At 37.6% G+C, this 15822-nt stretch overlaps 1 protein-coding gene across 2 annotated transcripts in view; it reads left to right on the top strand.

The window, feature by feature from the left end:
* The window catches only part of PLA2R1 (phospholipase A2 receptor 1), a gene marked incomplete at its 5' end in the record, with an annotated part of 44115 nt that overhangs the window by 19572 nt on the left and 8721 nt on the right, over positions 1–15822 (top strand). For both annotated transcript variants that reach the window (XM_082484344.1, XM_082484343.1), the window contains 14 exons: positions 225–337; positions 2434–2603; positions 3771–3973; positions 4273–4418; positions 4924–5008; positions 5938–6070; positions 6852–6887; positions 7399–7556; positions 10486–10550; positions 10931–11034; positions 12342–12484; positions 13297–13414; positions 14288–14418; positions 14980–15124. In XM_082484344.1, coding sequence (XP_082340470.1) covers positions 225–337; positions 2434–2603; positions 3771–3973; positions 4273–4418; positions 4924–5008; positions 5938–6070; positions 6852–6887; positions 7399–7556; positions 10486–10550; positions 10931–11034; positions 12342–12484; positions 13297–13414; positions 14288–14418; positions 14980–15124 — 1750 coding nt within the window. The remainder of the gene's footprint in view (positions 1–224; positions 338–2433; positions 2604–3770; positions 3974–4272; positions 4419–4923; positions 5009–5937; positions 6071–6851; positions 6888–7398; positions 7557–10485; positions 10551–10930; positions 11035–12341; positions 12485–13296; positions 13415–14287; positions 14419–14979; positions 15125–15822) is intronic.

Here is a 15822-nt window from a genome sequence, read left to right as displayed (position 1 = left end):
TTAAGCCAGTTTTTGCACGATTTAAGGATTTAAACTTTAAACTTTTGTTAAATTTACCCACGTTTTCAGTGACCTTGAGGGTAACTACTCTTGAACCACGGTAGAAAGGAAAAGGGCTATAGGGTCGTCAGTGATGATCAGACAGAAGGCACAAAATGGGATCAAATTTTTTAACAACTATATAATAACTAACAATCTATAAAATAATGTTCATTTCTTTCAAGGGATGGGAAAGACATGGTGGATATTGTTACAAAATCGACAGTACCCCTCGAAGTTTTGAACATGCTTCCAGTGGTTATTTCTGCCCATCTGCACTTGTGTCAGTAACAAACAGGTAGTTAATCCTATTAGACAGTGTGAAGATACCTCTAACAAGAGCTATTCTAACTTTAGAAAGTGTTGCATGGCAAAAGAGAGGTGAGCGTAATTACTAACATTGGCTAAAATGAAAGGTGCGCTTTGCTTTACTTTTTAATTGAAAATAAATTTAGTAAAAAGCACTTGTTAGGCTAATAAACACATAGCAACGTGCACACGTGCGAGCATGCAGGAATCTAAACAAAATGCTTTCTGCAGAGGTATGTAACATCTTTAAGACACTTTATTAGTGCACTTGGAAACTATACTGGAAAATGAAAATATATTTAATTTTTATAATCAAAATATATCAATTTTTAATCCAAATAAATTAATGTTTTATAAATGTTTCTATTTATGTATGCATTTTATGTGCGTTCTCACCAAATAAGGGGAGATAGTAAATGTTTGAAAGCATTTGAGGTCTGCCTTGCCTTGCTTTGTTCCTATTTACCTGTATTCCAGCTTCAGCAAAGGCTTTCTCCTCTGCAGATGTCCAGACGCTTGGGATTTCTCTGATCTCTTTGTGATTTACCCTATATGTTGGATTCCCATTAAGGTTTATGACATACTGATAGATACGTTACATACATCCTTTAACCTCCATGTATTTATTGTAAAAAAAAAAAAACAAACAAAAAAAACAAACCAAAAAAACCAAACCACAACAAAAACCGTAAGGAGGAAATCTCCCCTCCTTTTAGGATGGGGGAAGTACTGTCACCACCAGCCATCAGATGAACAACAGCTAGAAATTTTAGGAGAACACAGACCACCCCACATAAGGACTTACATTGGTGGGAATTTGGCCTGCCGGGTGGTTTCAGGGTTGCGCTCAATGCCTACAGCGCTGTACTGCACTACGGCCATAATCCTTACGGGGACAATATGGGACAAATTCTCGCAGCTGAGCATTCGCAGCTCAAACGTCACAGAGAGCTGAGGGCACGCTGCGCAGCGCTGGAAGCACATCTTCGGTCTTTTTCTGCTTATTTCTTTTTATTTGATTTTTGCCGGGTGTAGCCATCAGTGTTTATTGTGTTGGTTCCCAGTTCCAACGTTGCAGTGGCAAAGGAAGCTAGTTGTTAGTTTAGCTTGGTTTTTTCTTTTTTTTTTTTTTAATCGCTGTTGAGGTTCGTTGTTCTGATGGGAAAAATGCAAAAACTCTTCATTGTATTGACCCTAAAATATTAATTCAAAAGTAGGCTGTAGAGGACTGAGAGCTGATATAAAAAGAGAACATACAGAGGAAATGAAAATAAAATAAAAGTCCTCACTCACTCTCAATCTTACAGATACATTCAGTTTTTTACATTAGCATCATTCTTATAGTATTTAGCCATTCTTTTCACAATATGTGAAACCAAGAAGTTGTATAAGTCTTTATCAAACTGGGAATTTGCTGTATGTATTTTCATTGGAAGCTGATTAAATGTGCTCATAAACTAAAGCATTTTTTGTATGATGCTATACCAGTTATATCTGAATAAATTACATTTAAGTGAAAAATGGGTTAATATACGCAACAATTATTACTTGAAAAAAGGTGTAAAGCTCTCAGATAACTTCAATGAGGAAAATAGAGAAGGAAAAGGTGATTTCTTCTGTAGTCAGGTCAGCTAGTGCTATGAGCCCTTCAGCTCTGCTTTCTCGGTGCAGTTTTATGTGTTCAGCTCTAAAAGGATACTTCTGTGCAAAACGTTTTCTTTTCTTTCTTCTGTAGCTTTTTCAGACCCCACTGTTTTTTCTCCTTCATACACGGAGTGTCTTATTTTTATCTGTGTGTCATTAATATATTCTGTCTTTACATCGTCTAGCATAAGCATTGAGCTCATAGAATCTTAATCTACTGTTTTTCCTATGTGCCCAAATGCTGAGGGGGAGAAATAAGAAAAAGAGAAAAATTATGGTTTATACTACAGACTTGTGCCAGAAGTTCCCCACAGCATTCTATAAAGAAAATGAATTCTTCTCTTCTCGCATAATTTAAATCATTTCGTGAGAGCTATGCAGTGAAATACCACTTGACTTGTTTTATTCTAATAAGCATTTTGTCTTGATTATTTTATCAAGGTTTGAACAAGCTTTTATCAACAGCATGATCCGTAGCGTGGTAAAATCTGAGAGAACTTATTTTTGGATAGGATTGCAAGACCTTAACAACACGGGAGAATACTTTTGGCTAAGCGCAGCGGGGAAGAATTGTTCCGTGAGCTACACAAACTGGAACCGGTATCAGCCACGTGAGTAACACGCTGATAAAACAAAAAGAAATGGTTCGGAGAGGGGCAATGCGCTCTCTTCCCCCTGCCGCCACTGGCTCAGCAGTGGCTGAAGAATCCCGGTCCTTTCCTCCCTCCCTGGTCAAGAGAGCAGAGAGATAAGTGGATGTTTTCTGTCGCCTGTGTAACTTCCTACAACGGATTTAGTTAGATTAGTTGGGAATTGTGGAGAAGCTGGAGCTTCCTTCCCCGCTTCCCACCTGGGCGCCTTTATTGCGGGCTCCCCAGTTGTGGCGGGATGCTGGGCGTCGCTCTGCCCACCCCTCCACCCGGCGGGGGGGGGGGGGAAATTACCATTTTCTCCATCATCTGTCGGGAAGACAAAGTAATATAAAAACTTGTGAGTTGGGGAGTTGGAGGTGAGCTCCTTTACAGCAGCAGTCACTAGGAAAAGACTGAATCAGGAAAAAAAAGTATTTTCTTTTTCTGTGGGATGTTTTTCATACATTTCATTGTGGCCTTTGCAAGGAGGCCATCAGGGCTTTCCAGGAATCCCAGCGAAAGATCCCAGAGAAGTCATGAATTTTCTTCAGTATCAGTCACGGTTTGTAATTTTGCATTTTATATGAAAAAAGAGGGGAGAATTTGTCTTAGATACATTTCTGGCAACAAGAGCACTGCATAGAAGTTTTTTCTACGTCCCCTTTAGTTTGCAGATTCTTGGCTTGCTTGCTCGATTTTGTTTGTTTTATATCAATCCAAAGGAAAATATTCCAAGAAAACAAAAACGAAAAGATGAAGTAGTTGTTCACCCTTTGAAACATAAACCTCTTAGCTATACCTGAGAATAGAGACATAATAATAAAGACACCCCATTTCAGTAACTGCTTCTGAGCTTTGGGCTCTCTACGTTTATTGCTTTACTACTGCAGTTTGCAAAAGTACTGTTTTAAATTGCGTTTCCTCTCCTGCATGTTGTGAGAGGAATCTTTCGTCACGGTTCATTTTACAAGCTTGAGTCAGCCAAGGCAGGATTATAAAGTGGTCACTGCCCAGAGAATTTGCTACTTTTGGGAGCTCATCGAGGTTTTATCCAGAACCTGGTGCCAATAAAACAGTCACTTCACCAAAAAGTCACAAAATTCAGATGCTTTATTCTGATACTTCTGATACTGATTCCATGTCTAGGTCGTTCTGGAGGATGCGTGGCTATGCGAGGGCAGCACCCCATTGGTTATTGGGAGGTGAAAAACTGTAAGAATTTCAAAGCAATGTCATTGTGTAAGCAGAAAATCAATTCTTATGAAGAACCTGAACTCACTTTTCAAAAACATTTGAGTTCCTGCTATTTTGGGTGGGAGTCGGAAGCTAATCTACTCAGCTGCTACAAGGTATGTGACAAACTTGCTCTGAATTTTTCTGATTCTACATTGGCTTAGGAATACACCGTTCCTAAAATATTTTTTATAAATCGTTATTTCTTTTACTTAATAAACAGAAATCAATTGTTACCATCTTTCACTGCATTTTAAAGCGAGTGAAAGGCTTAAGTCTTGAATCAGAAGTATACTTGGAATATACATGGCTTTATTGTAAGAAAACCTGCAAATAATATTTGATTTTTATGGTTTTCTGAAACAACTGCTTTCCAAAATCAACTACATTTATGGCAGTGTTTATCTTATTGCAGATATTTCACAATGAGAAAGTTCTGATGAGAAGAACATGGGATGAAGCAGAAGCGTTATGCCAAGATTTTGGAGCACATCTTGCTAGTTTTAGCCATATCTATGAAGAGACATTTTTAAACAATTTATTATATACAATTTTTGATAGGTAAATATATTTTTTTTACAGCAACAAGATTTATCTTAATCATACTAATATGTAAAAATAATCTACAATTTAGGTTCTTCCATCCTCTTTATCTAGTGGCTGAAGAAGTCTTTACTCTTGACTAACATGAACTTGGAAATGGGTGAAAAGTGTATTAGTAACACTGTAAGGTGATTCTTTTGAAGATGATCTCTGTAGTAGATGTAGAGCAGCTGTTAAAGTCAAGGTGATATTCTTGTGAGTTAGCATTACCCATTGAAATGGAAGTTTGGCAATTTTAGTCCTATTTTAACTGTTTTCATCTTTAAAGATATCATTTAGCATTTTAGTAGGAAAAACAGAGTTTACCTCAAGGGTACTAAAAAGGTTAAGAAATGTATTGCAGAATGATATATTGAATTCAGGAAGAAATGAATCTGGGTATTCCCACTACTTAAAAAATAATCCATTTAATAGCTACGGAAAAAGTGCGTGAGAAGTGTTATTTTCTTTGTTTCCCTCATAGGACAGAAGAAAGGCAGTTCTGGATTGGATTTAATAAAAGAAACCCACTTTCTGGAGGGACGTGGCAGTGGTCTGACAGAACACCTGTAACTATCTGTATACTACATTATTTCCATAACTTTTCAAGTCGTATCTGAGCATAAGCTCACAAAAATAAGCCTTGTGAGCAAACGTCGGCCAGGAGAATTGTTTTTCATGTCCACATACTTCACTTAGAGTAATCGTCACAATAGGATCAATAGTACACTGCTGTTAAAATAGCAGCCTGCGTAACTGCGAAAGGAATTTGGTAGGGTTGTAAAGGTTTGCAGATGTGTGCTTCCCTGCAAAGCATTTTGTGGTTAACCCAGGACCGGGTATGTGCAGAGTGAGCACATACGTGTGTATATATATACACACATACACTGGAAAGCTTTAGAGCTGTGCTTACATGCTTTATTTGTTCTATGACTGTTAGGCTCGTGCCTGCATTCAGAGCTATGTCTTTCCTTTATTAATGCCACTTTTGATTTTGCATCCTTGAAGACGTTGGTGCCACGTGCCACACTAATGGTTAGTACCTGGGATTTAAACATCGAACCACTCAAGAAGGGTGAGCTTTTAAAATCTGACGAGTCTTCAGCCTTAAAGAATGGTGCCGGCTCTGCCAGCGTTATTTAAGTAATTTCAGAATGCGAGTGTCAAATTCACTCGTCCAACATGTTGAACCAAAGCAAAGGCTGTTAGGTGTGGGTGACCACTGCTGATCACGTCAAAAAATTGTTAGGTTTCATAGCTATTCAATTATTTTTACGAAGAGGGAGTCTGATACAAAATGGGAAATTTGGACAGGTACTGAGATTGTGGACCCTATTTTTTGGCTTTTACCACCGTGATTTATGTGGTCCTCTAGTTGCTACTTACGATGTTCTTACCATACAAACATCTCCAAATCCTTCCTTTTTCTCCATAATGAGATTTAGAAATGCTTCACCTTGGATTCTCAGTGAAAGATAACGAGTGTGCTGTTTTTCAGGTTGTATCTTCATTTTTGGAAAGCAAGTATGTTGAAGATGACTCAAGAAACTGCGGTGTGTTCAAAGTAAATAGAACAGTCTTTCCAGCACACTGCCATGAAAAGCGTGAATGGATATGCAAAATACCAAAAGGTGAAATTTTTACTGACATACGTTCCCTATTATACCCATCGCTTGCAATTCAGGAGGGACAAGGAAAAAAAAAAATATCTAAAAGCCTGCTTTTTAGCCACATCTGGAGTTCTCCTCATTGATGTTCTGCATGAAATCATGGCAAAGCTGTATGTGGCTGTTAGGGTTTGTTGGCCAGTTAAGAGGTCTAATATGTCCAGTCAGTTTAAAAATGGATAGTGATGATTAGTAGTTAGTTAGCAGGAGTTAATCAAAGTTCTTATTTAGAAAGGTTACTAAAAATGTTTAGTAAGTGTGGCGATTACTTTATTTTATACCATGTTTAACTCCTTTTTTTGTGTCTCTGAATGAGAATAGCAATATTCTGTGCAGAGGTTGGTGCTGGTCTCTTCTCACAGGTAATTAATGACAGAACAAGAGGGAATGGCTTCAAGCTCCAACATATTTAGACTGAACATCAGGAAAGAATTTTTCACAGAAAGAGTGGTCGGGCATTGGAATAGACTGCCCAGGGAGGTGGTTGAGTCACCATCCCTGGATGTGTTTAAGAGATGTTTAGATGTGGTGTTGGGGGATATGGTGTAGGGGAGAACTTTGTAGAGTAGGGTAGATGGTTGGACTCGATGATCCCAAGGGTCTCTTCCAACCTAGACAATTCTATGATTCTATGATTCTTCATTATTTTGATTAAATCCTTACCATGTGGAGAATGCAATTTCAGTGATATATCTCTTTTCATTCTTAATCAGCAATATTTTAACTTATCTATGTATTTTTGCAGGTGTTAAACCAAAGAATCCAAGTTGGTACATATCTGGTATGAAAACATTTTCTTTTTTCACATCTTGAAGTATTATCATTTGGAAATATAATTTAACCTATTAGTAAAAATAGAGTAACTAAAATCTTCTAAATTAAAAATTTACATTAAGGAACTCTGTATGAACTTGTTGCTACAGATCAAAACCTGCCGCTCTCTTGTTTAGGAACACTGAGACGTCAGATAGTACTTAGGTTAAGTAGAGGAATGTTGCCAGTAATAAGCACAGGAGTTTGATAACCTCTCCATCAGGTTAAAACTGCCTTTTTGCAAAGGCTGGGCAACCCTGGTAACATTACTGCAGTATCACAAGATAGAATATAAAGCCAAAATTTACTCATAGTTCTTTTTTTTTTTTTTTTTTCATCATTTGGTATGTGTCAAATATAGTTCTGCTGTTAGCTGTGGTATATTTGTCCTATGACGTGGGTCACGGGGGTCACAAAGAATGAGACTTGAAATGAGTTTTTACCCCTGCCCAGCACTGACTCTTTTGCTTGTTTTCTAGAACTGCCGTGGTTGTATTATCAAGGAGCAGAATACCTTTTCCATGTCAGTCCTACAGACTGGGAAACCTATGAGTTTGTCTGTGGCTGGCTTCGTAGCGAAATGGCAACAATAAATTCTTCTGCTGAACAAGCCTTTATTCAAAATAAAATTAAGAAGGTAACAAAAACGATCGCTTTGGAAAAATAAACGCTTAGGCGGTATCTGGTTATTTCCTGCTGCATCTTTTGGCATATCTGGCTGCCTGTTGCTCCAGGTAGAAAATGAAAGACCTTTTACTTTAGAAATAATTCTCTTGCTGTCTTCATTTCCCACATCCCTCCCTGAAGCCCTGTTTAGCTAAAGAAGTCATTTCCGTATCTGCAGCATCAACTCTGCTAATGAGCAGGTCGGTCAGTCTGCCTCAAAAGACTCAAGAGGAGCAAAGATCAGCTTCCTATCCCAAAGTTATGAAAGTAATTAGCCGTTAGTAATTATGAAAGTAATTAAAGAGAAAGGGTTGTTTCGCGTGGTGTACATCCTTCTCTGTTTCTTCTTCCCCCACCCCTCCATGACCAAGGGGACCCATCGTGGTTCCTCAGGTGTTCACACAGTGGTTCTGCATCCACCAGGATGTCTCCTGATCCCACACAGTTCCACGGTTCTGTTCCATTCCCATTCAGTAGCTCACAGCTGGTCATCAGGTAGCAATACCGAGGGACGTTTCAGAGGGTATATTAGTGTGATGTGGGCAGTAAGTCCCGATGTTTGAAACGGTTGTTATAGTTTAAATCTTCAACGTGATGATTTGAAAGGTTACTCTTTGGGAGAGCTGACCAAGAACGAAGAATTACCAATTTCTCTGCACCTTAATTAAATCTAGAACTCTAAATCATAGAGGTGGGTGCTTATGACCATGGAAAATAGGTTACCTTTTCCTCTGTGTACACCAGCCACCAGCTTGGGCAACATCCCATGTGTCCACACGTTGGTATGAAGTCTTCAGAATTAAACCCCTTTGTGACTATGGATATTTATATGGGAAAAAAGACATCTGCCTCTAAATTCCTTCCTCAGGATGAAAGCAGAATTTCTCTAGAACTACTCTGATGTAACAAAAAGATTTGAAGCTGAGAAATAGCTGCAGAAGCAGATGAATTCCTGAGAAACTAAGTCCGTTTTCTTTTAGATATTCTTAAGAAAAGCAAAATAAGGAAAATACAAAAAAAAAATAATGGATCAAAATAATCTTTCTGCCTTACTAAGGGCAAAATTATATGGCTGTAATGTAAAGCGATATCATAGCATAATCTTTAAAAAGACAAGTAGTGCTTGGTAGAAAAGCTCTCAACCCACATGAGTTTTGCTTGCACTGTGTACAGCCTTCTCTGCTTTTAACTTATAACAGAAAGTGTAAGTAGAATTGTGTTGTATTAAGAAGGGATTTTAAAGTTTTCGAGCAATTATGCGTTGTTTCTATCTGCTATTTAAGTAATTTTGTATTAGAACGTGATGAACTGGATTTAAACCTACAGTTCATGGCAGAAATAACTTAAAATGAAAGCGCAGCATAACTGGCTAGGCTGTCTTCTTCCTCATCTACCAGAGACTGTGTTGTGATGCAATTACTGCCTTACCTAAAACTGAATGTTTATGACTTAAAAAATAATATAACTTCAAAAAAAAAAGATGTATTTTTCTGACTTAAGATCACTTCAAATGGCTCATCAGAATGCTTCTTTAAAGTCCCGTTTACTTAGGAGAGATCTTTTAAAAGCAGATTTATCATTAAAATTAGTGGGTATTATGGCAGTTTGTGAGCATTCTGCGTTTACTCCGTTGGCATTGGAAATCAGGTTAACTTCCTTGAATTTTTGTCTCAGAATATAACTTATGCAGGGATTTTAAAGCCTGCTGCCTTTGGCTAACCTTTCCCAGCATAGCCAGGTGTGTCCCAAAGTGATTGTAACCGGTTTCCTGTGGAAGCAGGAATAAGGATGGCAATCACTAAAATACTCAGCAGTCTGCATAGACTTTGCATGTGTCATCAGAAAACTTGGTCAAAGTTTCTTAGCATGGAATTTGAAATCACATTTTGCACTATTTCTTTAAAAACTATAATGTCTAGGCTGAGTGCTGTGATTAGAGAACTAAACTCAGGGGCTCCGCAATACCGAATCAGACAGCATTCCTGAGTTTTTTGTTTAGTTTTTTGGGGTTTTTTGTTTGTTGTTTTTTTTTTTTTTTTTTGTCAGATATATCTATTTTCTTGATTTGATATTGCTATGTAAGTTGTAAGCTGGTGAAATCCTAACTATAACTCCAAGGACAGCGTGGCTGCCATAATAGTCTGCAATTCAGTTCTTTCTGGGGAAAAAAAAAGGTTTCTCAGAGACAGGGTGGCTTTTCCAGTGTCCTGCACATTCAGAACTTTTTTTCCCTTTGTTGGCTCTTTCCCAAAGACCCCAAAGCTGAGACTATGGAGTGGCTAACCCTGAAAGTGAAGCCCCTTCATAGTTTAAGGCAGAATCAAGTCAGCACAGCAATAAGAAGTGGCTGTTTGAATAACAGTATTTCTGTGACTTATGCATAATACTTCACCCTTTAAGACCGGAGGTCTAGAACCTTTCAGGAGAACACCGATCAGTCTGGAAAGCGTCTCTAGGAATCTCTTGTATGAGCTGTATGAAGTCAGTTCATAGAAAATATTTTGGAAACATTAAGAAACAGCAGTATATTAATGCTATAAAAGGAAATATTTGCTGTTGTCTATTTTTAGTAGTTGTGGAAAAACAAATTCTAGCCTAAGACTCCAGTCCTTTTCAAGCCAGATGGGCTGTAAATTCCTAAAACTGTAAATTCCTAGTTTACAGAAAATAAATCAGCAATCCAGGGGAAACTGGGGGCTAAATCATGGTCTACCTCCATGAATAACCTTACTGAAGTCACATAAATTAACACAGGCAGGATTTAGCACCTGTTCTTCCCATTGGAACCCAATGGAGATGCTCTTCATCTGAATACAAACAGAGCCCGAGTTTAGGGGTTTGTTGATGCTTTACTAGAGGGCAATAACAATTAATGTATGGCAAAACATTTTTTTTTATAGCTATCGAATAGTGACGTTCACTGGTGGATCGGATTGCACGCAGAAAACCTCAGCGATGAATTTCGGTAAGAATACCTACGCTTCAGGTGCTGTGAGTTGTTCTTGGCATGCCCCGTTTACAGGCTGCTGTTCACTCCGATGGGCTAAAACAGTTTGATGACCGAGTGGGACATTCAAGACAGCTTCATTGCTCGTGTAAATATCATTCAGAATATATTACCCTTAATTTATCTCCATGTACGGTATTTCTTCTAGAAGGGGCATAAAAGATACAAGCCAAAGACATGAACATCAACCTTGTTGTTGTTGGTTGTCCTCTTTTAAAGCATAGTTAATAAAGGGGCACTTTATACCCTGTATCTGCTTACAAACACTTTTAATGGAGGTTGTATTTTTAAGTAAGGATAGGAAAAAGTGTAACTACCCTCTTAACATTTCTGCGCAGCTGGAGAGATGAATCACCAGTAACATACCAGAACTGGAATGAAGGGAGGGAGAGAGATCCACAGAAACCAGGGAGAAGATGCGGCTTCATTTCATCACAGACAGGTTATTTTATATTCCCTTTTGTTGCAGGAGTTGTGACTTGATTCTGTTGTTGGCCAAAGGGGTTATATTTTTTTTAATTGCTTTCAAAAAATGCAATTATGTGGTCCTGTAGTACATAGTCCTGTTACATGGTTATAATTTGCATAACTGCTTTTAAGGTTAAGAAAAGAATATTACAATATCATGAATATGCTCAGAGACTAGGTTATAGGATTTAAAAGTATATTAATAGTTCCAGTACTCTAATGGCAAAATATAAAGATTCCAGTGATACCGAGTCTTTAATTTTACCTAAGAATCTGTTATGTGGCACAGCAAAAATGTTAATGCATTGATGGTTTTCACAGTCAGTTTTCTCATAATCAGATAAGCCAGATGGATGGGCAATAATTTTTCCTACGTTTATAAACTGTTTTTCTATCAGCACACAACTTTAAATACTCAGGTTTCTAATTTATTTGACCCCGTAGCCAATCTGCTGAGGGATTTTTTGGGTACTGTGGGTTTTTTGCACCACTGCATAGCTCTATAGTTTGCTAGAGTAATAATAAAAAAAAAATTACAGTGCTGCTGGTTCTAGTGATTTCTGTCATCTCTCAGTCTCTGCTTTCTGAAGATCTGCAAATCATATGATAAAGTAAACATGTCAGGTTGCATGAAAAGAAAAAATACCCAGCTTTGTATTTGTGACTGAAAACAATTAATGCAGCTGCACTCCTGTAATCCCAGGTAATCTTGGGGTTTTGATTCATTACTTTTGAATGCTTGAGTTTTACGTTACTATAGTTAGTATCAGATAAAAGGAAGGGACGCCCACCCTTCCCCGTCAGCTGGCCAGCAGATGGGAGCTGGTCAACAATTTGTTGAGTGCACTGTGTTCCACTAAAAAACGTATTTTCAGGTCAACATGTATTCAGCAGGTCAGCGGTTTATGTCAGTACCTGGATCTTGCCAAGAAATTTCAATGTAAGGAAGCCAAACTATTTTATCTGGAAGGCATCATTTCTATACTTTTTTTTTTTTTGGCAAAACAGGTATTTTTTTAAATACACGATGATAGAGGCATATGTGATGTGACTCAGTGTAGAGGAATTGGTTTAACTTAATAAAATCAAAGTGGGAATAAAAGTATGAGTCCGATCGAATGCACTGTAATGTGATATGTCCAGATACATTTGATGCAGAATCTTGTTTTACTCAACCGCTAAAGGATACCCTTCTTAACGATATCTAAGCTAGCTAAGAAAAAAAAAAAAACTTTCCAATTCTTAATCCAATATTGAACTTTGATTTTTCTTTTTACACAGGACTCTGGGGTGATGAAAACTGTACTGTGTCTCTTCCCTGTATTTGTAAGCGTAAATTTGCATGGAAAATCGAGAAGGAGATTCCAAAAGACCAAAACCAACAAGGAATATGTCCCAAAGGCTGGTTGCACTTTGGATTCAAAGTAAAACATATTTTCTGCTGTTTGATAATTCAAAATGCATTCTGTACTTATTACGGAAATTGGATTTCTTAAGGATTATTCAATACATGAAGATTTTCTTCCTTTTTGAAAGCAGGGCCCTTAGATTTATAACTACCGACAGTGATACTAAGGTTTACAGCTATTAAGTAGCTTTGCACACAGTAGTTGTCGTAATAAGGTGTCAACAATTTTACTTTAGTTGAAGGAAATGAATAGTCATACATGCAAAAGCTAGCTAAGTGTATTTGTGCTTTTGCCGTAAAACGCCTGTTCCATCCTCTCTTTTCCACTTATGACAATTCCAAGAGTCTTTTATGGTCTCAAAACAGGTCTCTGACCCCTGGTTGTACTAAATGTTCCCAAACTGCTGCCATCCTCCAAACGATGCTGTTTCAAATAGGGTTCATCAAAGATAATTATAAATCAAAGTCTGTTTGCAATTGAAGGTTGAAAGGCAATTATTTCATCAGGCTGCTCTTAAATACGTACATGCCGTAATAGCAACATGCACTGAGGCGGCTGGATTTATCCCAGTGCTAAACTGCAGTGACTACAAGGATAAATTTAGCCCAGATAGTGTGCGCCTTTGAGCAACTGATTGGAATCCAAGCCTGATCGCAGCTGAAAACTGAGACCGAGCGTGTTGGAGAGGTCCGTTGCAGGACAGAAACTAATGAAATACTTAGTTTTCAGTAACAGTGTGTGAAATGTTTTCGTGATCCCTCTTAGTAATTGATAAATAATTTTTAAACTAGAGAAAAAACAAAACAAGCCTTTTTTTTTTGAAACAGTGCTTTTTGATACAAATTCCGAAGGATCCAGAGCATCTGAGAAACTGGTACTCTGCACAAGAGTTCTGCAGCAGCTATGATGGGTCACTCGCTTCCCTCAGAGATGAACTGGAACAAGGTAGAGTACTGAAAATATTCTTAAATGAATAAAATTTCATCTTCATTAGGTAGGATGCTGTAGTAAAGTTTCATCTTGGATACAGCTTTAGGAAAAAAGATCCCTCAGACCCTACTCATGGTTCCACTGCTTTAAACAAATTAGTGTTTCTCTTTCCCAATTTCCCAAAATGTAAAGGTTCAAATATCCACTGGGCTATATGACAGTTATGTTTTGAGGAGTAATTATAATTCAATTTGTACTTACTACTATGCATTAGAAATAAAAAAACATGATGGAATACTCATTTAAAATTTTGCTATGTAAAATTTCTATGTTATGAATGCAACATCACACTGTTATAAAAGCAATCTCATTTTTATCCATTAATAGTCCTTAAAATCCGATCTATGGTATAGCACATAAGCTATACCACTGTCAGAGCAATAAATGCCAGCACCTTCAGAAATATTTATAGTCCCTATTCATAAAAATCTCTGGTTGAATTTCATACATTTGTAAAACCACTTATTTGGAGGTGGGAGGAATCTCACTGGCTATCTTTAGAGAAATGTTATTTCCGACTAAAACTGAGAAAAGCTTTTTCAGCGGGACAGTAGCCTGAACTAATACTTAAGATGTTCAAGCTGCTGTGACCATTTCTGGAACTTATTACTTAATGAACTAGGTCCTAGCCCAACTGAAGTTAATCAGCTTAACGGAGTTTTTAGTTAGATGACACCAAAATGCTGCTCGTGTTCTTACTTTCTAGTAACTATGTAATGTCATTGATTAGTAATTCAATTTCTCAGTGCTGTAGTGTGTTGGAAGAGACTTCATCTATCCCTAAGTGTTTAACAGTTAATTATGTTTTATTCCTATTTCATTTTCCAGCTTTCATAACAATGAATCTATTTGGACAGAAAACTAGTGTTTGGATAGGTTTCCAGAGTGATGATTATGAAAAATGGTTGAATGAAAATCCTCCAACGTATTCCAACTGGTCTCCAGTCGAAGTAGTGGATGTGAGTATTTCCAGGGGGTTTAAGGACAGTGGGAAGCTGTTTTATCCATAAAAATAATGACTGCCACAAAGACAAGGCCTAACATGTTATAGCAAATTAGTCTTCTCTTAATTTTTGCAACTTCAAACAACTGTGGACACAGATTTATGGGCATAACTAGAGGTAAAAAAAAAGGCACTATTGAGAGAGTTATTTATGTAACTTGTGGCATTCTTTTGCAATGGCTTTTAAGCACCGAAATTTGAAGTATATGGTTAGTATCATATGCTGGGTCTGAGTAAAGTTTAGGCATAAGATTACGAATTTAATATTTTAATATATTGTTTTACACCATGTTAGTCCATATTGGGCTTAGCATTTTAGTTTGTTCACTGAAAGCTTGTGACTTTTTTATTATGAGGTTTTTGTCTCAAATTGTATTTATGGGAGTGTTTGTTGTTCTACCTAAATATTATGATGGTGACTTTCAAATAATTATTCTTCTAAATGTAATGTAATAATTATGCATTGTTTTTACACAGTGTCTTTTATAATTAACGTGAGATTCTGTGTCAATTGCAGAGACAGCGTTATAACAGTGCAAACATTCAAGAACAACTTCCACTATGTACATTGGTATCAAATAACCCTAATTTTCATTTTACGGGAAAATGGTACTTGGAAAACTGTGAGAAAAATTATGGGTTTGTCTGCCAAAAGACTCAGGGTAAGGTTTGATTTTGCTTTCCTTCTGTTCTCTTTTCTTACTATATTGAATTCATCTTACTTTGTTCTCAGCTAGAGGCAGCTTGGTATAGGTGTCTATGAAACCAGGAACATGAAAGATTTCTAAGATAGTTCTACTCTGACATTTAGACAGACTAGCTCTACACTATTTAATAAATCAATAGCTGTGATGCAGAAGTAATTTCTAAAAAAATATTTTGTTACTAAATTTTCTTCCTACCTTTCAGCTTTCCGTTGCGTATCTCAGTTTCGGGAATAGAGATGAAATTTCATGTTTTCTGCCATGGCGAGCAGAGTAACGGCATGAAATTACAAAAGGCAAAACTGAGTAATTTTGATGAAAATATGGAGGGTTTTAATTTATTTCTTTTTTAGGCTGTGGGACTCGCAAGATTAGCTCAGAATAAACTCTAGAAAATGTATTTCTGTGAGCAGGTGCGGACCGACTGGCCGATCAAATAGAGTTTGGCTTTTCTTTTCACCCTTCTCTAATTCTGTCACCATAAAGTTCACTTGCCAGAAGCACGAAGCTTTTGCGGGGTTGCTGGGTTTCCTCAAGCCGCATTCCGGCGTTGCCTGTCGGCTCGAGAGCCGCTGCCACCCGCCATCCATCCCCGGGGCGCTCGGGCAGCTTCGGAGCCCCGTCCCAGGGCTGTGGGAAGCTGCCAGAGCGTGGTA

Source organism: Vanellus vanellus (genome assembly GCF_965231255.1).
Source record: "Vanellus vanellus genome assembly, chromosome: 5".
In the NCBI taxonomy this organism is placed as follows: domain Eukaryota; kingdom Metazoa; phylum Chordata; class Aves; order Charadriiformes; family Charadriidae; genus Vanellus; species Vanellus vanellus.
The sequence above is the reverse complement of the archived record's forward strand: the minus strand, read 5'-3'. Positions and strand labels throughout refer to the sequence as shown.